General features: G+C 36.9%; 1 protein-coding gene across 1 annotated transcript; it reads left to right on the top strand.

Moving 5' to 3' along the window:
- Nucleotides 1-89: 89 nt before the first annotated feature.
- mcf2a (MCF.2 cell line derived transforming sequence a) lies at nucleotides 90-27,665 on the top strand. The gene is made up of 30 exons (XM_039664704.2): nucleotides 90-233; nucleotides 4,955-5,023; nucleotides 5,194-5,308; nucleotides 5,624-5,714; nucleotides 8,056-8,175; nucleotides 8,258-8,374; nucleotides 8,456-8,605; nucleotides 9,604-9,725; nucleotides 9,844-9,958; nucleotides 10,864-10,983; nucleotides 11,058-11,249; nucleotides 12,141-12,332; nucleotides 13,058-13,229; nucleotides 14,352-14,434; nucleotides 15,411-15,493; nucleotides 15,573-15,639; nucleotides 15,743-15,858; nucleotides 17,461-17,530; nucleotides 17,638-17,730; nucleotides 17,815-17,907; nucleotides 18,836-18,961; nucleotides 19,037-19,258; nucleotides 19,515-19,607; nucleotides 20,012-20,090; nucleotides 20,218-20,281; nucleotides 21,938-22,038; nucleotides 23,282-23,394; nucleotides 23,474-23,586; nucleotides 25,574-25,677; nucleotides 25,781-27,665. The coding sequence occupies exons 1-30, from the start codon at nucleotides 140-142 to the stop codon at nucleotides 25,819-25,821; spliced, it is 3,330 nt and encodes a 1,109-aa protein (XP_039520638.2). The 5' UTR covers nucleotides 90-139; the 3' UTR covers nucleotides 25,822-27,665.

Raw genomic sequence — 27,665 nt, 5'->3', positions numbered from 1 at the left:
CATGCTAGGCACAGAACTGAAGTGGAGCCTCAGCTGGGATCTGATCTGTGGAGGTGGTGAAATGAATCCTTGGTGGAGTAGGATGTGAGGGCCTGACAGGCCCAGAGTCAAGTCACTCCTCTCCGGGAACAGCCAGGGAATGGGCTCGGCCTCTCCTCACGAGCCCCTGAAAGACATGGAGGGCTATTACAACTTTTTGCAGGCAGGCTCGGAGCTGGAGAGCACGCTGCAACGTGAGTATTACATATGTCTTTAAAACTACCACTTTTACATTAGGAGAGCTGGAGAGTGTGTTATGTAGTATTGCTAGGATTATGTATGCTATTTATAGTTTTGCCCATAACCTAGATTTGATATTTGATAATCTGCTTGAAAGATGCAAGATTCAATCTTTCTGTAAAGCCATGTATTGGGAATTTGATGGACTGATACAGTAAGCTTTCAGTTTATGATCATACAATGTGAATTTGGCCCAGCAGTGAGATTGAAAATAGGAGTTGTACTGTCCATTTTAAAAACAAGGCACGTTGAGAGATAGAAAGCAGAGCACCAGTATTATTAACCCACTGCCCTGCTCTGTCTCTCAATTCGGCTTTAAACCCTCAGACAATGACTCGGCATCTTCATTTTTAGCCAGTGTCTTTCCACAGGCCTCACTTTTTAAATGCATTTAAAGGTCCAAGTCTGAATCATTCAATTCTGTTGTGTGTTATGTAATATTTACTATAGTGCTTTATGTAATGCTTCGGATTCCTCAAAGTGATTGTAGCAGGATTAGCATTGGCAGTGTGGCTTGGGTCTTTGGCATCTCTCCATGTTGGTGTTGTTTTTTTGTGAGTGTGAGTGTCACGTCAGTGTTAAAGTAATACACACCACTGAAAGATGTTTATTATGTTGTAATGATGCGTTGTAATACGAGACTGATAACAACACGTATAGCTGGTGCATGCCAGAATGTGTTCAAAGAAAGTCAGAGATGTTAGTATCCCTCAGTATATTTGACACAATAAGATTACATGATGAAGTGTATTTAAATTTGCCATTTCAAAGCTAAACTGTTGTGTTCCGAATAGTCTGTGTTGTTAATCCTCAGATCTGAACACTTAACATTTCATTCCCACAAACACAATAGATCTGGCTTTAAATGTTAATGGGTTAGTTCAACCAAAAATCTTTCATATTCATCTTCAGAACACACATAAAGATCTTTTTGATGAAATCTTAGAGCTTTCTGTCCCTCCATTGGCAGTCTAACCAACTGAAACTTTAACGCTACAAAAAGAAGATGAAAGAGATTGTAAACTAGTCCATATGAATGGAGCGGTTTAGTCAAAATTTTCTGAAGAGATTGTATCACTTTATATGATAACAGATTCAATTTAGTTTCAGGAGTCGTTCACTTTAAAAAAAAACTTTTGCTGATAATTTACTCACCTCCATGTCATCCAAGATGTCCATGTCATTCTTTCTTCAGTCGAAAAGAAATTAAGGTTTTTGATGAAAACATTCCAGCAATGTTTCAATGCAAACTGTTTAAAGGGCTTTAAATGATTCAAGACGATGAATAAGGGTCTTATCAAGCGAAACAATCGCTCATTTTAAAAAAAAGTAAAGTTTAAGATTTATAAGCTCAAATGGTCGCCTTGCTCTGTTCTGTGACGCACGTTCGTAACTCTCCTGTTCCAACTCCTTCATCAAAATGAACAAATCTTTTTTCGTGTCATTTGGTTGATTCAACGAACAAAATGAACAAATTGACTCGGAAAAAGATTCGTTCATTTTGATGAACGTGTTTGAACAGGAGAGTCACGAACGTGCATCACAGAACAGAGCAAGGTGACCATTTGAGTTTAAAACTTAAACTATGTTATTTTTTTTTTAATAGTCTGGAATCATTTAAAGCCCTTTGAACAGTTTGCAGTTTGCACTGAAACTGTCTTTTGGACCTTGAACCATTTGGTTCCCAATGAAGTCTGAAATGTTTTCATCAAAAACCTTAATTTCTTTTCGACTGAAGAAAGAAACACATGGACATCTTGGATGACATGTGGGTGTGTAAATTATCAGCATTTTTTTTTTTTAAAGTGAACTCCTTTAAGATAAGATTTCAATTTATTTGAAAAATATTACAAAAGCTTTGATTTACATTGTATGTTATAAATGGAAATGAACACGTGCTAATAATTCATAATGCATAAATGCCTCCACATTTATGCCAAACATAATGGCCCCAAAATGTGTTTGGACATTAACCACACTTAATTGATAAATATCATAATCAAATATTAAGCCAAGTGGCACACATGATTCACTGTCACGGTTATTTTTATTGAATATATATTATGATTTTTAGTGACGTCAGGTGTAGTTCATCACATTAAAGGGGTTGTTCACCCCAAAATGAAAGTTCTGTCATCATTTACACAATTTGTTCCAAACCCATATAAATGTATTTTTTTTTTCTGCTGAACACAAAGGAAGATATTTTGAAGAATGTAACCAAACAGTTAATGGGGCACCATGACTTGCCCTTAAATCAGCTGTTTTGAAACACATTATTAAAAATATCTTCTTTTGTGCTTTATAGAGGTTTGGAACAACTTGAGGGTGAGTAGATGATAACAGAACTTTCATTTTTGGGTGAACTATCCGTTTAACTAACATTTGACAACCAATACATTTCTTTTTCGTGTAATGTTTTACTTGGTATATTTCCACTTGGCTTGATAGGTAGCAAATGTGCCAACATACCTTTGAGCTTGTGAATATAAAAAAAGCATGTTTATCTAAGCTTGTCACTGTCTGTGGTGGTTTAGTGCGTTTCTAAATTTACAGTAGAAAAGCTAATGCAATAATAGAATAATACTCTTAACATTCAAGCCTATCTACAATGTTTGTGAAAAATCAGAAATGCTTATTATTTAGCCTACTCAGAGGTCTTTTTTGGAACACAGTTTAACAGTCTTTCTCAAAAATGAATCATTAATGCAGTTAATATATACTTCAGCCTTTAAACAACAATCACAAAACAGGCATTATGCAACACTGAAACCGAGAAATTCAAACTACCTTATTTTATGTCACTGTTTTGTCTTAATCTGGGCATATTAGAGACAAACATCCTGTCTCTTACAGGACAGATCAAAGCCAATGTGTTGTTGCTGAATCATAGATTTGTAAAGCAGTGCAGGTTTGTTTAGTGAGAAGCTTTCAGAGCCAGGCCCGTCCACACCAAGAACGATAAAGATAATGATAACTACTGTAGCTATAACATACACAGCAGATTACGATGTCGTGACGTTCTGTCTCTAAAAGCGTGAGCTGCAGTTTTGTCACCTGCCGCTTTAAATGCGTGAGCTCTTTAAAGTAGGATTCTGATTGGCTGTCTATGTTTTTGTGATTCCCACAATATTGTTTCTCTTAAGTTATTTTTGTTGTTGTGGTGTGGACTTCTATTCTTTTATTTTTAGAATGATTTTTAGAACTATATTGTTAAAGTTATGGTGTTAATGTGGCTTTTAGACATGCTCACATCACATGGACGGAACCAGAATGTGTTTATTTTGCACAGACTGGATGAAATCTCTTGAATACACCCTCAAAGGAGTGTAAGGTGTGGTTCTGTGTTGTTTTAGAAGGGCGATGCTGCCTAAAGTTAACAGTGTTAGGCCAGTGCTGGGGTTTCTTATAAAGCCTGAATTCACATGAAGAACAAACAGAGGACGATCAGCAAATATTCCAGTTATTAGTGCCTTAACAGACTTGATGTCTAAATGATTTAATGAATGATTGTAATTATTCACATACCTTAAACTTGTATATAGTCTAGTTTAAATACATCTCACTAAAATGCACTAAAATTATTTATTTATCTTGAGAATGAACACAATTTTGATGAATAATCAAAAGGGTGCCCAAAAGTCTCATTAATTTATTTTGAGCTTGAGGTGTATATATGTATTCAGTATTTAATGTTTCTGTCTCGAGTGCTGTTAAATATTCTGTCGGGACTTCATCTACATTCATCTCTGCCACAGCAACATTGTACCTGTTGGAAACTCATTAAACTTTAACGTCAGCATTCATTTTTTTTTTTATAATCGGTTGGTTATACTGCAGCACATTACATGTTTACATGTACATGACCCTATATTTAAGAACAAAGTATGTTTAACCACCCCACACCTTTAAACCAATGCACTTACACAAACACACACATTTCTTCTCTTTTCTAGTTTGCTTCAGTTGTAAAATAAACCTGCCATTGTATAATCTATTTACAATATACAGTATGTTTGACTCATTGATGAATTGCTTTATTCCTCTTGCAAGGTGAATTGGAAAAAAGCATCTGAATACATAAATGTAATGGTGTGTGTTTTTATTTTAAGGTTTAAATTTAAGTAAGTACAGAATGTGGGGAGCCTTATAGTAGGAAAAAGAAGCTTCATTTCTATGTAACTTGATAAAGACCTGAAATAATCAATCTCCTCTACAGCGTTTTGCGTTTCCCCTTGCGGAATTCATTGGTTTTTGTTTGCTGCAGACACAGGAAGTGAGTTGATGGGGAAGTCACTGGAGACCAGTGTTGGTTTATGTGTAATTTGAACACATCCTCTATTGTCAACCTTCACTTCAGTGTATTGTAGCATGAGACGAGGCTCAGAGGAAACCGAACCACCGTCTATGGCTTCAGTCCATCCTGATAGTCCTGAAGACTCATACCAACTTACTACTAACGTTGTCAGAATTACTGAGGAGTCCATTAACAGATAATAACTTTTGCATTTTATATAGCACTGTGAATTACAGCTGTACTTTGTACAAATGACCACTGGGTGGGGCTGCTTCTCAAATTTCACATAACTGTGACAAAGCCACACAAACTCATAGGAACATGACCTAAAGCTTGCGGTGTTATTTATTTATGTGATTTATATCCGTGTCTCCTCAGAGGTCACAGTGCCTGTGAGTCTGCAGGAAGTGGCCGGCTACATTGAAAAACAAGTGGCCTATTTATCAGGTGGGGTTTTTGTTTTCTATTTTTTGGAGACATATACATGTGGACTAATAGCTTTTCTCATCTTATCAAATAAACTTCATTAGGATGAGATGTTCTAGATAGGATACATTTCAGCTGCCACAGAATTTGTCCTTGACTTAGTAATTATTTCGTGTTTATTTGGATTCCAGGGGGATGTGGTGAGGATTCTAGTGTCATCATCACTCTCCCAGAATGCTCTGCTTTCAGTGACATTCCCGAAGAAGCCCTGGCCAAAGTTCTTTCATATCTCACACTGATCCCGAGGTCTGTGTCCAATATTTACAAGCCTCTCCATCTCACTGCATTGCAGTAGTGCAAAAGTCCCTTATGTATTCTCTTCACATAAAGCCTTGCAAAAGCCCTTACTCAAATTGAGCTGTTCAAATAAACGTATTCACTTTGGCAATGCAGAACTTTTTTTTTTTTAAATATGCCGAGATCTGTGTAGTCACGTTGTAGACACAATGCAGTCAGTACCTTAGGGTGAGATGTATATTTAGCAATGCAATGCAAAATGCCATCCCAGTGTTCTTAACTAAGAAGTTTCTGTGATACCTGATGCGTTTCAAATGTTTTCAGAGCACGGCAACCTGGTGTAAAATTTATCATCATTTTAGACAGAAGATTGGATACTTGGACCTCAATCAAAACAGCACTGGCAAGAATAGCGGTGAGAGATACAATACAGTTTTTTTTAAATATTTTTTTTATTGAAGCAAAAGGTTATGAAGAGTCATTTAGAATGTACAAACATACATGTTCAATGAATATAATGTATTATAGCCTAACTGTGATTAAAATGATTCATAAGATCATACATTGCATTATAAGGTGCATTAAAGGACATAATTAGTGCATTAAAAATGCTTTTATAATGCATTATACATAAAAGTTTTAATTGTTGACAACTTTTCATATGTTTCTGAAACAATTTTTGACTATTGATGTGTTTTTTGGATGCATATTTTCTAAAAGTTACAAATCTGATATTCTTGAATATAATGAACCTAACACCAAGTCATCATTTAAAATTCAGAAAGTGAAAATAGTTGCAGCGTAGATGTTCACGTCACGTCATTTGCACTGACTGCATATTCATTGTAGTTTTGAAAAGTTTAATAGAGCTTGGCAATAAATAAATGAGCATCATTGACCCTAATTTGTCCTCTGGGGATTGAATGCATCACGCGCCTCGCCTGTATTTCCTGCGCTCTGCTAAACTGCTGTTGTCGCTGTCCGCGGTGCTGAAGTGCATCAGCGCAGTTACAGTACAGGACAGTACAGAGCTTTCGCTTGACTAAATAACTTAATGCGGCAGCTCTGACTGAAGTTTGATTTTATTAACAGCTTGCAGAACAGTGTGTGAAATCCGAGCTGGAAAATATGCATGAGTTAGCACAAACCATGCGCAGGTTTTTACATGATGACGCTCTTGAGGCGAGGGAGAGGTGAGGAGACCGCAGGAGAGACGGTGCTGCCACCCTCCCGACGCTGCGGCGATGAATCCTGCAGACCGTCCTCTGCGCCGGGCACCGGGCTGCCACAGCAGGATGGGCGAGGTCTTAAAACATCCCCATAAAACATCGATAACTATGAGTGAGCGAAACTACAGGCGAGGACCCCCGAGGATCCGTCGCTCCACGGTAATGTGTCTGGAGTAGTTGCAGTAAAGAGTTGGACTGAAGTTTAGATGAGCTCAATGCGGCAGCGCGAGCTCAGCGGTACACTGCGGCGCGACGGATGCCTTTAGCTTAGTCATTCTTCCGCGTACTATATGCTAGCGAAAGCGTTATTTATTCATGTAACCTATAAGGATATGTAGGCTATTACTATGAATTTAAGCGAAATCCGAATGAATTGTCGCAGATGATGCTATTGTTTACATACGTAAGGACGAATCAATGTCAAGTGGTGTCGTTTAAGTGTGCTATCGCGACTTGCTGTTTCTGTTTGTCAAAGTATTAAATAAGGCTGGTTTGGTTGACGGATATGTTTCAAATACTTGGCATGTCATTCAGCTCGTGTCTTCTCTATAAGCTGTGTAGTTACAGTAGATGTCACTGAGAGAAGCTAAACAGACTGGAAATGGAAATCGTATCATGTTAACTAGTTTAGTGTTGTCTGATCAATTTGATTGACAGTTTGTTGATGTCTCTCCAGACTTCTTGTCAGTTGTCTTTGTGACTGATGTGTGCTGTCTGTGTCTCTATGAGACATCACATTCAATTCAATGAGAAATATTTGAACTTTAGAATTTGTACTTTTTATTGAGGTTTTATTTCATGTGGTGGATGTATCCCATATAGAGTGGGGTCCAAAAATCGGAGACCACATTGGAATTCTGTGCTTTAAACCTGGAAACAGATAACAACAGAAAATATGAAGGTGAAAACAGAGGCGATATGATTTAAAGTGATTTAGAAATGTAAAAACTCATAGCATAGTAGTCTCACTGTGGAAAAAAAGTACAACTTGCACAATCATACAGGCCAAATAATTAGGAAATAGGAAAGTATTGATGTAAGTGCTTGTCTACTTTGAACTCCAAATGGTGAAGATTTCATTGTAACCATATTTATTTAGTTTTAATTGAATAGGAGACTTGCTGGGGCTAATTTCATAGCTAGCATTTGTACTAACTTTATTTGGTCATGGAAGTTATTGTGCTGGAAAGAATTTAATTGAATAGTGAATAAATATTGAAATGGTTTATGCATATTTCATTATTTGTTTATCATAGTTTAAAACATGTTTTTAATTGAGTTTTATTTTAACATTGAGTCTGGGATGAAGGTAAAACAATCAAATCTAACCATTAAATGCAATTGAAAAATAGTAAAAGTAAACAATGAATGGGGGGAAAAAGTTTCCATGGAAGTCAGCATTCCTTAAACATGTTAACATCCTTTTCTGTTTTCTTATATCCCTCATGTTTTAAGGGTTAATCCGTCTGTTTAAGGTGGTCTGTCCTTGTGTGTCTGCCAGGCTGATTTCATCTCTCTCTGTCTTAGGCCTCATTCCCTGGAAACCTTCACCTGGTGTTGGTGCTGAGACCGACCAGCTTCTTCCAGCGTACCGTCACGGATCTCGGCTTCCGCTTTAGTCAAGAGGACTTCATGCTCAAAATGCCAGTATGACTCATTGCAACTTCAATTCTTTGTAATTTTTCAATCTTTGCGAACTGCAGCACCACCCTGTGTGTCTGTCATTAAGGTGGTGATGCTCAGCTCGGTCACAGATCTGCTGCGGTACATTGATGAGAACCAGCTGACCTCAGAGTTTGGAGGAACTCTTGACTACTGCCACAGCGACTGGATCGTCTTGAGAACAGTAAAGAACGATGCAATACATATATTAACTTAGTACACAAAAATATCTTGTTGAACAAGGCAGTCTCTTTGCTCATTACAGGCCATTGAGAGTTTTGCGGTTTTGGTTAAAGACATTGCTCAGATGCTGCAGGCGTTTGGTACAGAGCTGGCTGAGACACAGTTATCAGAAGAGTGCAGTGCTATTGAGTTCCTCCTGATGTCACACACCGAGAAATACAGGAGACTTAAGGTACAGCTCAATGAAGCGCTTGTGTGTAGGCAATGGTCTCAACAACATCAAAAACCATTTAGCCTAGCATGTACAGTTTATGACTGCTGTTCAAAAGTTTGGAGTAAGTAAGTTTTTCTATCTTATGAAGGCTGGATTAGTAAAATAGTATAACAATTTAAAATATCTGTTTGTTTGTTGTTGTTTTTTTTTTGCATTTTAATATGTTTTAAAATGTAATTTATTCCTGTGATGTAAAGCTGATTTTTCAGCATCTTTACTCCAGTCGTCAGTGTCACGTCACAATTTTTATTATCAATGCTGAAAACTGCTTGATATATTAGTTTTCTTTGAATAGAAAGTTGAAATGTACAGCATTTATTTGAAATAGAAGACCTTTGTGACATTATACATGTCTTTACTGTCAGTTTTGATCAATTGAACGCATCCTTGCTGAATAAAATTATTAATTTCTTTCAAAAAATAAACTTACTGACCCCAAACTTTTGAACAGTAGGGTATAAAGTATAGTGCATATTCATTAAATAAATATTTTTTTTTTTTTGTATAAATGGTTCTGCGGTGAAAAAAAAAATATTATAAATATACAATTTGTTAGTATGAGGTTAGTAGAGAAGAGGGGCATGCAAAATCATTATAAAAGAATTTGCAAAATGATAAGTAATTGTTTAGGATGTCAGAAATGGGCAAATAAAACCTCAGGACTATCTATTAAACAGTCTCTCACAGCCTCTTTTTTGCACCAGATTAAACATGGTGTCTATCCTAACTTCGGTCCTTTGTTTACACCACTTGTATATTTGATGTACCAAAGGGGAATAAATTATGATTAGGGTGCACAGAAGGTCTATTCCACCCCAGTGTTCAGTCACTTTTAGCTCCTGTCTAGTCTTTTCTTGTGTTTTTCCAGCCCATCTGGGCTCTGGCTGTTATATTGTTCCACGATTTTGTGTTGTCAATAAAACCAGTGTTGTTGTGGTTACTATTCATGGGTGAAGGATGCCATCAGATCTGTGATGAGGGAAGGGCGGCAGCTACTCACTAACCTGGAGACTTTAAGGAAGGAGGCAGACGCTGACACACGCTGGGACATGACACAGGACTGGGATACCATGCAGAGGTACAGAGTTCTGTGATCCTCAAATAGTCTGTATCACCAATACACACACGTTCATTTCCAAAATGATGTGAACTTTTTGAAGTTTCCTAACTTACTGTAGCTGTATGTGTTCCTGCAGGCTACTGGCTCAGCTCACAGATATGGAGATGGCTTTTGATGGCTTCTTTGATAAGCACCACCTCAAACTGCAGCAGTATTTACAACTGCTGAGATATGAGCACAGTTTTCAGGAGGTGAACTAACTTTAATTACCTAACTGATATACAACCTTGGCTCACAAACAAATGCTTTATACAAAGCCAGTGTTGGCATTTGATCATGAAATGATTGTGAACATATTCACATCTTCTGGGTAATTTTGATCTGTCAAGCCAAGAGTTTACATTTTATTCAAAGTGACTTTTTGTTAAAGTTTTTGATGAACATTATATGTTTTTAGTTTTGACATTGTGTAACTGGGAAATGGCTTAATATTTAATGCCTTGCAACAGAGTGCTGCAGTGATGGAATATTTTTGTAGGTCAAAGTTAATATAACACTTGTGTATTCACCACAAACCTTATTTCAGGCTTTTAACCAAAATCCCATAAAAAAAAAAAACTCGTTTTCGATTTTTGTCTTATAAAATTACATAATCCCCACAGCACTCTCTAAGCGTCTTGCTAATTTTTAATAAAATGGAGCAAAACTATGGTTAACAATACCTTAGAGTGTTTATAGAGTATGACATAAAAAAATCTGAAATAATATATTGTATATAATGTATGAGGAAAGAATTCATTAAATCACTTTGTTCCACTGAATTCAACATGGTGATGTATTCAACCAATGCTCTGTCATGCAATAATAAATATAAATACAAAAAAATTCTAAAATGCTGATTATTATAATAGTAAAACTGCATCATATTGATTATTTAGTAACAAATTATGGAATGTTTCCCTGCTTTTCAATTCTTTTCTACACCCCTGCAACAAACACAAGCAATGTATCTTACAAGATCCACAAATAGTAGCAGTAATGCATTACCTAATCTCAAGAGTAAACGTAAAGAAAAGAGAAATTGATCATTTTTTTCCTCCTGTGATACTAGAAAGAGTCATTGAAGGTGTGTTAACTAATTTTCTCTTTCTGTCAGATGGAGTGCTCTTTAGAGAAATTAAGAGCACAGGAAAGGAAGATAAGTGTCACAGGAGAATCCCTGTCCCAAACAGAGCAGGCTGTCAAAGAGTTGGACAATCTGGAAAAACGTGCGCAGGTAGCTGCATCATGCCACCCTGTTGCACGCAGTCACAAATATCCTAATGTTTCTGACAGCAGTGTGTGTTTTAGGAGGAGATGAGTCGGGCCCAGGTTCTTATTCTGCACGGGCATCAGCTGGCTGCTGGGCACCACTATGCCATGGCTCTGATTATTCAGCGCTGTAATGAACTCAGACATCAGTGTGACACCCTGACCTCTGCCCTCAGTACTAAAAGCAACTCACTGACGCAAGCACTGACCTTACTGCGTAGCCTCCAAGAGGTAGGAGATCACATTCCCTCTTTAATTTTTACAGTAACTCATTTACTGTTATGAAAAGAAAATTGTGTCGTTAAGATTTTTGAAATCATTTTGAAAGAAGTCTTTTATGTTCAATTGTGTCTGCATTTATTTGATAAAAACAAAGTAAAATCAAGAATATTGTGAAATATTATTACAATTTAAAATGACAGCTTTCTGTTTAATACATTTTTAAATGTTATTTATTGGCCTGTCAAACGATTAAAAGTCTGTTTTTACATAATATATGTGGGTGGACTGTGTATAATTATTTTATATATATATATATATATATATATATATATATATATATATATATATAAATACACACACATGCATGTATATTTAAGAAAAAATATTATTTATATATAAAATATTTATATAAAATATAAATTATATATAATTAATTATATATACAGTATATACATGGAAATATTTCTTAAATATATATACAAGTATGTGTGTGTATTTATATATAAAATTCTTATACACAGTCCACCCACATATATTATGTAAACACAGACTTTAATTTTGGATGCGATTTAATTTTTAATCGTTTGACAGCCCTAGTTATTTATTTCTGTGATGGCAAAGCTGAATTCAGTCTTCAGTGTCACATGATTCTTAATATATCAATGTTATAAACAGATGTGCTCCTTAACATTTTTGTGTAAACTCTAATACATGATTTATTTATTTGAAAAATAAATCTTTTGTGACACAAATGTCTTTGCTGTCACTTTTAATCAATTGAATGTGTCCTTGTCTAATATGAATCATAAATGGCAATTATTTTTAAGGGTGTGCTGTATATATTTGGCAATATTCCAGTGTCTTGATCTTTATGGTTTTGTAACATTTTTTGTTCTGCAGGCTCAGCAGTGGTGTGATGATGCCGCTTATCTCTTGGCCAATCAGCAGGTGGATAAACTCCTGTCTAAAGAGGGAGCACAGATAGCTCTTCGAGATATCGAGAAGTTCCAGGAGACGGCACCAGCTCTCCTCAGTGCAGGCACGGATGCGCTCTTTCTGGAGAATGAATCTGTGCTCACTCCTTATATACAGGTGAATACTGACAGACTTCGAAAAGACGAAACTTTCAGCAGCTGGTTGATATAAATCAAAACAAACAGTAATTACAGAAATGTACATTTTAGCTTTTGAAAGTTTTCAAAAGAAAGGAAGCTGAAAGTTTTGATTGTTCAGTATTTGTCGTATTTACGACTGATTTGGCTGATGTTCAGAATAACAATTGATCAAATGCTTCTCTCAATGGCTAATTCCTAAAATTAGATTTTTGTAACTTCTCATTCTTGAATATTTAGCTGCATTTCCTCCCTTGGACTGAGCGGTTCTAAGAACAGCAAGGGACAGTTCCAGATATATTATTAGAAACTATTAATGCCGTTCCAGATAAAGATTACAAACCGTCCTCGGCCCTGAATTCTCAGCCTGGTTGGCTGATAAGAGTGTTTGTGTGTGTAGTGACATCGCCACTCAGGATTGGTTGTCTGTTGCCTGGCTGCCAGTTTCTCAGTAGCTGGCCAAGCAATTTCTTCTTGAGCAAAATATCTGATCATTCTTCACAACGCGGTCGTTATTTACATCTTATACCATCTGTAAACTCTTGCATTACCAAGGCAATGACTGATGTATTTGCATTGTCTCTATGGTATTAAAGTGGCTTTTGGCTACATTCTAGGAAGTATGTTAATGTTAACATACTCCCTAGAATGCCAGTATGTTAATTAAATGTAAATGCCTAATTATGTGTGTCTGTGCTGTTTCAGGCTCATATAGAGAAGACGTTTCAAAAGCATAGCCCTCTGCAGGCTCTAATTCAGTCCAGATTGAACTCCCTGAGGAAACTGGCACACAAACACGTCCGGCCAATTCAACTGGTGTCACCTCGACCGGAGAACCTTCCACGCTCAAAATCCCCCCTCTTCTCCCCCAAACATGGTATGTGCCGGGACAATTTTATTCTAAAAAAAACTTTGATTTAGGTCCACTTATCCTCCATATGTTTTCAGCCATGAGTTCTCACAATCTTATAAATAGTTCATCCTTCTTCTCAAGACTCTGCATTACATGTTTCATATCTGAGAGATAAAGCTAGACAGCAGCCAAGTAACCTACAGTACTACACAGCTGCTTCTTCTTAATATAAATCCCTGTGGATAATCCAGACTTGCGAAATAGGGTGCATTTTGTAAAGCTTTTTCAATACCAGGGACATTATGACCTACAGTCAAATTAATGCCTTTGTGTAAATTAGAACCCCAGAAATTTACCCCAGAATGCAAAAATGACATTTTATTCATTACGATTGGTCAGATCTTTTTGTGTAACGACCATTAAACTGTATACGTCATTAGTGATCATGGCAGCTTCTAAATACATTCGCTAACCAGTCCTGAGAAAAAGTAAGTTGGATTGCAGAATAATAATATATTTTGGATCAAAATTATGAATGAGTTAATTGTGAAGGAGATGATAAAGGAGATATGTGTACTGGCACTCAGTATTCTAGAGAGAGCTGAAGCACTTTAAGATGGAGAGATCAAGGGAAGAAGCGATAGAGATGTGCAGAGCTCACCTGACACACAGTGATCTTCAGCACAGCTGGATAACAGCCCATCAAAAGGGATCTGACTGGAACACAGTGTAAAGATGGATTGGAAGTCATTCAGAAGACAGCACCAGTTTATGACCTCTTTAAGTGAATAAAATCCACCCTAAAGCCCTTGTTTCAGCTACAGAAACAAGGGCTTTAGAGTGGATTTTATTCACTTACAGAGGTCATAAACTGGTGCTGTCTTAGTTCTGAATGACTTCCAAAGTCAGATCTGACTGATATTGGAAATAATTATTGTTATGTCCAGTGCTGTCTGAATGTCTTCGTTGATATATATTCATTGTTCCTAATGTTGTGCATGTTAATGTTTAGTTCTGTAGTCATTGGTCTATTTTAGTAATGCAACCTTTTAAAAAATGACTGATGCTTCTCTTGTAAATGTTTTTTTTTTTACATGTTAGTGTTGATTCTGTGTTGTATCCACCTGCTCTTCTTGTTTAAAACAGACTTTAATTCCAGTTTAAAGTTCACCTTTGACCTTCCACTGCCAGGCAAAAGAACATCAAGGAAAAGCCCAAACTGCAGGAAGGTAAACAGTGCTTTTTCATTTGGTCTTCTTTACAAATGCATTTGCAAGGTTCTTTTACTACCAATGGTCCGAATTTACTACCAATTAGGGATGGGCAACGATTAATCACATCCAAAATAAAAGTTTGTGTTTACATAATATATGTGTATGTAGTGTGTATATATAAATACCCACACATGCATGTATATATTTAAGAAAAATATGTTATTAATATATCAAATATTTTTATATATAATATTAATTGTGAATAAATATATATAAAATATATACATGCATGTGTGGGTATTTATATATACAAATTACTTATACACATTACACACACATATATTATGTAAACACAAACTTTTATTTTGGATGCAATTAATCGCGATTAATCGTTGCCCATCCCTACTACCAATGTCATCATAAAATATATGGATGTTTCTTCAACTGTAGAAAATAAACCCTCTCACTAGTTTAATGTTTGTTTGTCCAATCACAGTAGAATTCTTACATTTTGGTCAGAAACTCATTTCGGTCACATCTTAAATAATTGTTTGTACTATTGTGATTTATTGTAAGGCTCTGTACTGGAAATGATGGTGACATTTTAAACTTTTGCTTTAAGGATAATTTCATTGCTTTTATCCTAAATACATTTACAAATCAAAATTTAATCACACAATTGCTAAAATGTAAAAAAAAAAAAATCTGAAAATGTGATTTAATGGTGATTTTATTTGTATTTAGAAAACTTGAAAAGTAAATATATAATGAAATGTTCACTGAAATATACAGGAAGTGGTGTAGATTTGACCGTTTGAATATGATCTTCATATAACAAAATGTGTTTGTGTATTTTTATTTGGATGTGTTTCGGTTGTCATATAGAAAAAAAAAAAGTTGATAAATATCAGAGAAGAAACGACATGTGCAGTATGTGTGGTTTGATTAAATCAATATCAGGAAATCATTTAGTGTTTTTTGTGTGAGTCAGATTGAGGTGATTCATGATTATCAGATGGCCAGCCCTCTCCCCTACAGTATAGATGGAGAAGACAGCACTGACCTGCTCAAACGGTGAGTCTGCTGTCTGACACGGTCTGTGTAAATGACACTCTGATGCGTCTGATGATCCTGTGAATGTGTGTGACTCCAGACATGTGATGAAGGAGCTGATAGAGACCGAGAGGATCTATGTGGAGGAGCTGCTGGCGGTGCTCCTGGTAAGCGGACTTTCATTTTTCTGATTGTGGCACTGAAAATAGAGTTTAAAGTTACTGTATGAGGTGTTGATGCTCTCTCACTTTATTTGTCTGGATTTTGCAGGGCTACAGGGCTGAAATGGACAATCCGTCTGTTGCTTCGGTCCTGCCAACAAGTCTTCGCAACAAGAGAGATGTGCTCTTTGGAAACTTGCCTGATATCTACAATTTCCACAGCAGGCAAGGCCACACACAGTCACACATGCACAGAGAACTTCATAGCATCGCTAACAGCAGGAGCAAAATGATAATAACTTCAGACCGAAATATGATTCTGTTTGCAGGGAGATAAAGCAACCGCACTGCACACTCACTGTTTTGACTTCAAGACTTCATCTTGTTTTAAATAAAACTTATCAGTTTATGCAGCTGTGTCTGTCAGTGTCTTTGAAACCAGTCTTACCTGCTGGGTCTTCATCTCCGGGTGAGGCAAATTGCCAAATTGGTTGACTGCAGGAAGTCGTTACGCCAATTATAGTACTTTAATTACTGCTAAATGGCTGTTGGTCAAATAAGGATTTGATTAAGCCAATGAGAGCTCAGCTGGAAGGGAGCGCATCAGCAGATAGACAGCTGTGACCCCTGACTGAGTGTCAGTCAGTCTTATCTTATCTATTACTGAGACGGAAATAGGCATAGTGCGACTGGGGCACCGAAATAGTTGCTAAATTATCTATATGTACTAGATATTGCATAGTGCGTATTTGTTGTGAATATTACATTGAATACATTCTAATAGTAGTGCATACTTAATGTAATGCACACTAGTTGTAGAACATATGATTTGTACATTCATATCAGCACACATATATTGTTTTATCACATATATTAAAGAAACATTTATTTCTTTAAATTTCCTGCCTTGTTTTCCAGTTAAAAAAAACATCCTTACAACAAAATAAATGCACTTAAGCCAAATCATTTTAAGATAAATACTTTTAGAGTTTTTAGTAAATATATTTTGAATTAAATGCCTTTTATTTTTTGTTTAAAACAAGAAAAAAAAGCATTTTGTGGGTAGAAACACATACTAATAAGATATGAAAATATGTGGTTAAACGCATAAGAATATTTTAAAATTTATATACTACCATTTAAACAAAAAAATTAAGAAACTTTTAATGAAGTTTCAAAAAATACTTTTATTCAGAGAGGATGCGTTTATTGATCAAACGTGACAGTAAAGACATTTAAAATGTTGCAAATTATTTATTATTTTAAATAAATGCTTTTCAACTTTCTATTCATTAAATTGAAAATAACAAGAAATGTTGCTTGATCACCAAATTGGCATATTATCAGAATGATTTCAGAATGATCATGTGACTCTAAAGAGTGAAACTTTACAAAACAATTCACAGGAATTATGTATGCAATTTAAAGTATACATAAATAATTTAGAAATGGGAAAATTTCCCAGTCACACTATGCCTCATTCCATCTCTGTAATAGATAAGACTGACTGACACTTAGTGAGGGGTGTATAAAAAATAAAAATATATATATATATATATATGAAGAGTTCAGATGCAAAAGCCTCTAAATGCCATTTGAAATTTTCTTCTAGAATGATCATTTTTATCCAGCTTGTATATTAAAGTTCAGTAATTTCACTTAAATGGCAATGATAATTACCTATTAATTGTTATTTAAGTGAAATAACTGACCTTAAATATACAAGTTTGATAAAAATCATCATTCAAGAAGAAAATTTCAAATGGCATTTAGAGGCTTTTGCATCTGAACTCTTCATATATATTTATATGTTTTTTGGTTTTCCAGTGTATTCTTACAGGATTTGGAAAGTTGTCTAGAGAGTCCAGAGGCAGTAGGGGCATGTTTTCTGGAACGGGTGAGAAGTTTAAAACACCATATGAGAATAATTTGAGTTTGGTGTTCATGTCTTCACTCGTTTTTTTCACAAAACAGATCTAACATTAAAAATCTCTCTATTTTCAGAAAGACCATTTCCATTTATATGAATGTTACTGTCAAAACAAGCCTCGATCTGAGTCCTTATGGAGGCAGTTCTCTGACTGTCCGTTCTTCCAGGTAATAAAAAACATCTCCGTAAACGCACTTGTAGCTCACTGGCATGCATCTAGAACAATCTGAGATGTGTGCTTTGTGTTTCAGGAGTGCCAAAAGAAGCTGGAACATAAACTTGCTCTTGACTCATACCTGCTGAAACCAGTACAGCGCCTTACGAAATATCAACTCCTATTAAAGGTGTGAACATTAGCTGAATGCAAATGTGTATTTTAGGATGCTTTCACACCACATTACATATTGTGGTGCAAAGTCCATTTGACTAGAAAATTTTACACCTCAACATGCTTGAAAATGTTTTCTGGGATAAGTCATGCAACCTTGTGTCATTTTAGTCCACCAAGAAATACACTCACCACCAGCCTCCTGTTCTGCTCAAGTTGTTTAGGCCTGAATTTAAGTGAACAGTGTGAAAGCATGGATTCATGCTGCCGCTGCCTTGTACAGTGTCAATGGTTCAGGCTGCTGGTGTAATGGTGTGGAGGTGGCACTTTGGCCACCGTAGTACCAATTGAGCGCCGTTTAAACACCTCAGCCTACCTGAGTATTGTTGCTGACCATGTCCATCTCTTTATGACCACAGTGAACACATCTTCCAGCAAGATAACACACCATTTCTCAAATCATCTTATACTAGTTTCTTGAATATGACAATGAGTTCATGGATGTGCATCTGACAAATGTGCAGCAAATGCATGATGCTTTCATTTCAATATGGGCCAAAAAACTCTGAATGTTTCCAGGAACTTGTTGAATCTAAATCATGAAAAAATATAGAATTTTTATCAAGAATAAGGAAGGAATGTAATATTCCAATATTAGAATATTAGAAATGTTGCCTTAGCAATAAACTGAAATAACTTTGTTGAAGCACTAACCGTAAATAGAAAATAAAACTGAACTAAAAATAAAACAAACCTAAATATCAATATTTTAAAGAAATAATAAAATGACTAAAGCACATAACAAAATTACACTATTGTGAAAACTATATTTAAAATCTATACTAAAATAATTATATTTATTTCTATAATAATTACTATTATTATTATAATTACTGTCATAATTTGTTGTCAATAAATCAGGAATTGTTTGTGTCTGATAACAGGAGCTTCTGAAGTACAGCTCAGGCTGTGAGAGAGTTTCTGAACTGCAGGGGGCGCTAGCAGCCATGCTGGACCTGCTGAAGTCAGTCAATGACTCAATGCACCAGATTGCCATCACTGGATATGAGGTGACAGTTTTACCAACTTAAAGTAAATGTGTCTGTGTGTGTCTCAATGTGTAGTTCACATGTTGCTCGTTGCAGGGAGATCTCAGCGACCTGGGCCGTGTGCTTATGCAGGGCTCCTTCAGTGTGTGGATTAGTCATAAGAAGGGTCCGACCCGCGTGAAGGAACTAGCCCGCTTCAAGCCCATGCAGCGACACCTGTTCCTGCATGAGCACGCACTGCTCTTCTGCAAGCGGCGGGAGGAACACGGAGAGAACGCTGACAAAACTCCCTCCTACAGCTTCAAGCACTGTCTTAAGGTATGAGCACACACACACACACATATATATATATATATATATATATATATACTGTATATACTGTACAAACTCAGAAAGCCCTGGTGACATCACATGCATGTCAGCCGTATGTCAGCCGGTTTGTTTCTGACAACAGTCCTTGTTTTTAAAATGATGTCATACTGTATATCACAGGATGTCACAGGATATGAAATGTTTATACGGGAGGTATCTATGTATCTGACTATGAGGATAAAATGGTGTGTTTATGATGCAGATGAGTGCTGTAGGCATTACGGAGAACGTCAAAGGAGATGTGAAAAAGTTTGAGATCTGGTACAGTGGCAGAGAGGAAGTCTATGTGATACAGGTAAGAATGTTTAAAGTGACAGTTCATTCAAAAATTAATGCAATTGCAGTCTGAGCGATTATTCTCAACTCGTTTTCATAGAGGTTATCATTTCAATTAGAGCCTTCAAACCAAAATTTGCACTGTAACTGTTGACCAGGAGCAAAATAATGAAACCTAGAGAACTATGAACCGAACTGAACCATGATTGACGGGCAATATATCATTTCTAACCACCCCCTTTTTTTTACATAATATTCAGAGATAATATTTGACTTTCTCATATGTTACTCGTACCAATAGAAAATAAAGCAAAAAGTAAATGAGATCATAGCTCCAAACAAACTAAAAAAAAAAACGTATTATTTAATCGACTGTGATAATGATTACTATTAAATGCATAGATATGCAAAAACTTCCCATAGGCACCCACAGTGGAGGTGAAGATCGCCTGGCTGAACGAGATCAGAAAGATTCTGACCAACCAGCAGAAACAACTCAAAGGTTTCAACACATTTCCCATGATAAAATGTCATTCCTCCATAAGTTCTCTGAGTTATCTTTCATTTATCTCTCATAATCTCAATATCTCATATCATATCTCTCAATCTGTAATCTCTCATTGTTCCAGAGGAGTTGTGTCACTCTGCTGCAGTCTCAGAGCAGATGCAATCGTCTCCTCCCCTTTCCGTGAGGTAAGAATCCTCTATTGTGCAAAAACACTATCCCTGAGCTTCCCTCTCTAATCCCTCATATTCAACACTCACCAACCACTCTCTCTCCTTGAACCTTTGGCTTAGACCAGCTTTTTTGCTGCTTTTAGATCTCTTACATGACATGTCCTTCTCAGAATCCTGCCAATAGCTTTTATAGTACCATTCCTGCTTTTATAGCCCCTGCTTTAGCAATACACATGTAAGTGGGGTCCAAAATTAACTGTTTTTAATTATATGCAACGTTTGTGAATTGAGAAAGTTTACCTGCAATAAATATATAGGTCATAAAATTGTATTGTTTTACATTTCATATTTATATTACATTATATTACTTAAATTATATTTTATTTTCTATTTATTATATATGCTTTATATATATGTTTGTGTATATATACACATTCAAAAGATCAAGGACATTTGATGTGACTAAACATGAATACATTTATAATGTAACATAAGTTTTCTCTTTGAAATAAATTAAATAAATAATGAAGGAATCCTGAACAACTTGTTTTCAATATTTATAATAAAAGTAAATGTTTCTTGTGTAGCGATTCAACATATTAGAATGATTCCTGAAGGATAATGTGACACTGAGAGGATTTTAAAACGTAAAAAACAGAAAACAGTTCATAGATGGATAGATGTTTCGTTTAGTAGATTGTATTCGCTCGTCACTAACATCAGTGAAGGTCCGATAATCATTATTAAAATCTGAATTAAGTCATATAACGTTGGAGTTTCTAATAAAGGCCTACTGGTGAGTAGCTGTTTTGTCCACTCACCATTGTCGCCTTGTTATTTTTGGACCCTGTGTGTAAGCCTGACATATTTCTTGTATTTGCATATATGGAACCCATACACATTTAGGTTGTCTTATTTTATCAAATCCAAAGTAAAAGTGTATAAAAAAAAAATTTCATGATGATGATGATGGGGATGAAGCCGCTGTGTGTGGTTGCCTGTCCTCCCACAGGGCCGTGCGGCCTTCCCGTGGCGTTCTTAAGGGCTGCCTGCCCCGCCTGGACCTTGTGTCCTTGTCAGGGGGCGTGTGTGTGTGCCTTCGCGCTCGGAGCCCACGCCTCACTCGCCCCTCCCAGCGACAGTGACGCTCAGTGGTAAAGCAGGCGGGATCTGTGCTCCGTCACATACAGGGCTTTAACTGCCATCGCTGTCCCTTCCATACATGCCTAACCCCTCTGATCTCACCAGCAGTGCCCTGCTCATCAATATAACAGGCAGATGCTTTGCCAGCTCATCTCTGCATCTGTTTTGCATGACATGCAAACAAAAGAGAACACCAGAAGAGTTTAGTGTGACTCCATTGTTTTGGCTGTTGAACAATGCTTTGAATACAGGCTTTTTGTAAGATCAAGACAGATATGCTAACAAGCTCAGCCTGTTGAGTCGTATCTCATTAAATCAAGAGCGTATCTCTTTATTTTCTCTCCATTTCCTTATCAGCACGTCTGTTTGTGAAAGAGTCATGAAATTATTGCCATCTGTTCATATCTGCCAGCTTCTTATATGGTTTGTGCTGAGCTGATGGCTGGTTTGGCTCCTTTTTCATGTACAAGATATGGTGTATGTGTGAATAATTGTTTATTTACTTCATGCTCTGATCTTGTCCCACAGCAAACAGCAAAGAGCGTCAGTCAGCTCAGAGGGGACTGAGTCAGGCCACAGCAGTCCAGACCCATTCAGCTGCTCTGGCCAGCACCAGCGCAACAGACGCAGTGAGTATTACACACTTTCTGTAACACATACACACAGGGTTAGTTCACCCAAAAATGGCAATTATCCCATCATTTATTCCCCCTCCAAACTTTATAATGGTAATAATGAATGGTGACTTAGAGTTTGAAGCCCAAAAAGTGCTTCCATCCATCATAAAAGTAACCCATACAGCTTCTGAGGATTTATAAAGGCCTTCTGAAGTGAAGTGATCAGTTTTTGTAAGAAAAATATCCATAATTATAACTTCAACTAAACTGTAATCACTCAAAAAAATAGGGCTGGTCAACAAACTCAAGCTCTTCGACATTTCATTGGTGACCGATGTTTTGTTTTGCTCTATCAACTGTGCTTCCGTGTTCGTCAGTACGTAATGCGTCGGGTCAGAGGTCACTCTTACTGTATGCCGGCACTAGACTTGTGTACGGCCGGTACTGGAAGCCATTGATTCTAGTCTATAAAGTTATGAATATTGATATATTTTTTTTTACAAAAATGCATAGCTTCACCTCAGAAGGCCTTTATTAATCACCAGGAGCCGTATGGATTACTTTTATGATAGACAGACAGACAGATAGATAGATGGATGGATGGATGGATGGATGGATGGATGGATGGATGGATGGATGGATGGATGGATGGATGGATGGATGGATGGATGGATGGATGGATGGATAGATTTGTTTGGGCTTCAAAATCTAAGGTACCATTCGCTCCCATTATAAAGCTTGGAAGAGCCAGGTTATTCTGTAATATGACTCTGATTATGTTTGGCTGAAAGAAGAAAGTCATATACACCTAGGATGGCTTGATAATTTTCATTTTTGGGTGACCTAACCCTTTAAGTGTGCTGTTTAAGTATACAATGCAGACATGAATGTGTTAGGCCAACACAGAGCAAGTGTAATCTTATTGTACAAACTCAATTGTAAGTACTTACATATGCTTATAAACACTTTCAAAGCAGCATAGTTGAAGTGTAATTTTTGCTGTTTAAGCTGATCCTAGACATCACACACTTTTATCCCCATCACTGCAAACTTCTAGCCAAAGCTCAAAGCCACACACAAACAGTAAGCATGATGGAGCGTGTGATTTCTCCACCCACATACATGATTTCTAAGCTGGCGCAGGCTGTCAGAATTAGTTGAGTTAATCAGAGACCGTATATTGAATTTTTAATGCGTTTCATGAATCATAATGCAAGGGTTTACACTGAAGCATGGATGCGGTGTGTTTGTGTAGGCTGGCCGGGTGCACCTTATTTTGTAGATATCTGTGAAGGTCTGGAGGACTGGAGTGGAGCAAACAGCCTCTCTAACCCGTCTGACACTGAGGAGGAGGACACCGCCCATCTGGTGAGACATCATTTATTTCAGATGTGGTTACTCGTGTAGGTTGACGCTCGTTTTTTTATAGCCTTCACTTTTGTTTTAGGTTCCTGGCAGATACAGGGCCTTTGTCGACTGGAGGAAAACCGGGATGGATAACTTGATCATTAAGTGTGGTGATATCATACAACTACAGCATGAGGAAAATGATGGCCAGTGGTGAGTGATGTGTGGGGAACATAAAGGGATATTGCACCACTGGTCAAATGTTACTTAAAGGAATAGTTCATCGAAAAATTAAACTTCTGTCATCTTCATGTCATTCCAAACCTGTATGACTTTTTTTATAGAAAACAAAAGAAAAGATACTTTGAGAAATGCCTCAGTGTTTGTATGTCCATACAATGAAAATCAATAGTCACTGTTTAGTTCCTAACATTCATTAAAAGCATCATATTTTATGTCATACAGGTTTATTGTAGATATTTATTGACAGAATTTTCATTTCTGGGTGAATCCATTTAAACTCAACAGAATCATGAATTTGATTCTTTCAATGTGTAAAAAGAAAAAAGTGTTTAAAGGGAACCTATTATGCCCCTTTTTTACAAGAAGTGTGTATGTGAAGTTTTAGCTGAAAATACCCCACCGATAATTTTTTTACAGCATGTTAAAATTCCCACTTTTGGGGGGGGTGAGCATTAAAATCTTGTCCATCAACTCTCTCTCTCCAATGCGATCAAATTACATACACAGAAAATTACACAAAACACTTGTTAAAACTAGCAGTAAACAAATCCACTTTCTTCATCCGGCTCAGATGTTCATTCTTATATTGAACAATATAACACCTCAGTCGCTTAGAAGACATTCTTGTCTACAGCTGCTTGGGCTTCGAAAAAATGCGGACTGTGTTTAGCTCACTCAGGGCGGGTCTACTCTTATACTCTTATATGTCAGTCAACAGTCGTGGGAGGGGCTTGTGCAAAAGTATGTTACATTGCCCAGAAGTGGCTTGTTCTGAAACTCTGCTTATGATTTATGGGGATTTAAAAAGCACTAGGTGAATTTTTATCATTATAGGGTGGTTGTTTGTACACACTGCCAACACACATGTGTTCAAACACCATGTAAAAGGGAATTTTGTATAATAGGTGCCCCAGTGCAAAGCACTGCAACTTAGATGGAGTGACTAGCGCAACATCTGAAAAGCACCATAGTCAACAAAACCAATGTGACTAGCTAGCTAACGTGTACCAAACTTGACTGACGATCTCAGGTGCTGCGGGCAAATCACTCCGCAGAAGTAGCACTGCTTCGCCCTCTGAGAATATAATTCCCAGTTTGTATATGGTTAGAAGTTAGCCGTCTCATGTGACCTTGTAATTTGTACACACTGTGACTGTACAAATCACAACATATAAATAGGAAAATGTTAGCATCATTTCGTCACTTGAAATTTTGTCACATCCACACTGGGATTAGTATGCTAGATGGAGCTGTGTGCTAAGCTAGGCTAGCGGTGGGTGCGTCAGACGAGATGAAAGGGGCATGTATGGACTTATCTAACTCTGGGGTAGATGGTGAATAAACCAAAGTCCCAAAAGGCTGGCGTTTTCCTTTAAATGTGAAGCATTGTGAGAAATGTAGTCCTATTTTCAAAAAGAACCATTTTAAAGAGTAGCTAAACCCTAAACCAACTTTTTTTTTAGTTAATGATCTGTAAGAATGGATCTTTATTAATACCAAACATTGATTCGAGTACATTTTTTGACATTTGTCTATAAAGTGTTTTATTTCAACAATATACTGTATGGTGTAAAAACGTCTTAGTGCTGCCTTCTTCAGGTTGAACGGTGGCTACTGCAGTTGAATTTTCCTATTGGATGTTCCGCACTTCGTGACGTACGCAGGTTTCAGCTCACCACGCTCTTGGTATGAGAACGGCAGTATAAAAACCAGCTTGTTTCGTCAAAACCACTGTAGCGAGTCAGGAGTTGGAATTGCGAGTATTGAAAACAATCAGGATAGAGTGTTTTAGCATGTATTTCGTCCCCTCTATCTCCATTGGGGTCTGCCCACTTTTTCAACCTTTTTTCAAATATTGCCAGTCAGAATTAAAGAATTAGATTCCTTTCAAAGGCACAAAAAAATTCAATTTATTTGAATTCTACTTAGTAACATTCAAACATGTGAACTGTCACAGGCTGGTGAAGAATCTGAGTCGCAGACAAGAAGGCCATATCCCTACTGCCAACCTGCAGGGCATTCTGGGAGACTGCATCAAGAATCACTCCAACCGGCTTGGAGGTGAGAGTCCATTTGGACATCTGCTGCCCGTTTAGTGTAGTTCCCTGAAGAGACGAAAGCTTCCTTGTTGCGTATGATCTATGCTGCCCTGTCTTCTCTGCAGATCCAGGGAATCGTAAAGCGCGGAAGCTCAGCTCACCGTGAAGAAATCATCTAGTGCTAAATTGGACCTTCACATTCACACTTGGTAGCTCATATTGGACGCGACCACGCAGATTCAGACTTGACCAGCAGGATTATATTCCAACGTTCTTGTTCTGATCGTCACTGCGATCAGACACTACTAAAATGCAAAATACAAATTGGGGATTTTTACACCTTACGAGATCTGCACCATTTCAGAAAACCCAGAGAGCGCTCTTAAAGATCTGTCCTCTGCCTAAGCACTTCAGTCCTCCTGACTACATGAAGCCTAGAACATTGTGACTATGGGATTGTCCCAGTAGACTTGGCCGTTTTTTTTTAATGACTCAAGGCCCATCAAAACCTCTTCTTATCTGGCTTTGTGGCTGTCTATACACCCTTGAAAACATTGTGTTCGTAAGGGACCTGGATTTTTAAACTGTGCGTATGTGCTGTTATTTATCATGTACTGTTACTATTGTTGTATTTATCCTGTTTGAACAAATGGAGCTCTACCTGAGGGCTTTAATGCCAAATCATGCAGTGCCATAATCCCCATTTCCCCACTTTTATTTAATCTACTGCACTAGTTACCTCAAAAAAATATTTCAAAGCACTTTATTCAGGTAACACAAATTTGTGGTCTTTTGTGTCTCTCTACAGCTTTAAACCAGTTGAATTTTGCATGCCGTCAATTCTTACCTCTCTTATTTAGGAAAATTCTCTTGTCAGGTACAGATTGTACTCCGCCAGCTTGAAGACCTGGGGGCCGTCATGTAAAGTTAACAAAATATGAGTCATGAGGGGGTGCATAGAGCTCATGTTTGTTTCTTGTCACAATCATGGTGCCACGTGCTGCGGCAAAATCAGAGCCGTGTTAGTGGAGGTTTCTTATTAAGTGAGATCATACAGCAAACATTAATGTTTCGAATGCTTAATTAAATATTAATTGAAGCCTTATATGAATTTACTACATAAACTCAGGCCCACAGTTGGAGGGCTGACTTTGATATACCACCGTTTGAAGTGGAAATGAGCTGTGTGTCCCAGCAGGAGACGCTGTGAAGTACATATCTCTTATGTAATTAATTTCGCTATCAAGTTGTTCCCTTCCAGCATCAAGCCACATAAAGGATATATGCCTGTGCTGTACTAAGTCCTGTTCACATCAAGAACGATAACTATAATGATAACTGTGGTAGCGTACACACCAGCGGACGATGTCCTTCTGTTTATTTCAAGCATGCCCTGCATCTTGTCTGCAGCTTCAAATGCTCCTTAAAGCAGGATGCATTCTTTCCAGGATATCATTCCTCTGTGTCGGAATCTTTATGGTGTGGACTCTGCTGTTCTTTTTATATTTAGAATGGATTTTAGAACTATGTCTTTATTGTTGTTGCTATCGTCCTTGCTGTGAACGGGGCTTTAGCCATACTGTATGTACTGTCAGTTTTGCATATTTACAGGCTCATGTCCAAATGTCTGAGACCACATTGAAAATCTATGAATATATATATATATATATATATATTTTAATGTGATCATCAGGTTTTTCCTTAATGTTAATGTAAAATTTTCTGTTCAACTTTTTATCCAAAATATAATTTATAATGAAAAATGTGTCTAAACATAGAAATAATGCAAAACGGAAGCGTTTTAACTTGTGGTCCCAGACTTTTGGACCCTATGGTATATCTAATTGCACTTAATGCTGATTTTTAGTTTTTTTGGGACTGGCTTCTAAATTATTATTTTTAAAGGAATGTACCTGTATTGACGGTTGTATTGTATTTGTAACAATGATATATTTACTGTAAATTTGTACAGCCTATTGAAAATTAAGAAATAAAATTTATCAAATAATT

Source organism: Pimephales promelas, chromosome 9, assembly GCF_988280905.1.
Source record: "Pimephales promelas chromosome 9, fPimPro1.hap1.1, whole genome shotgun sequence".
Lineage (NCBI taxonomy): Eukaryota > Metazoa > Chordata > Actinopteri > Cypriniformes > Leuciscidae > Pimephales > Pimephales promelas.
Note: the sequence above shows the minus strand (reverse complement) of the source record. Positions and strands in the feature narration are given on the sequence as shown.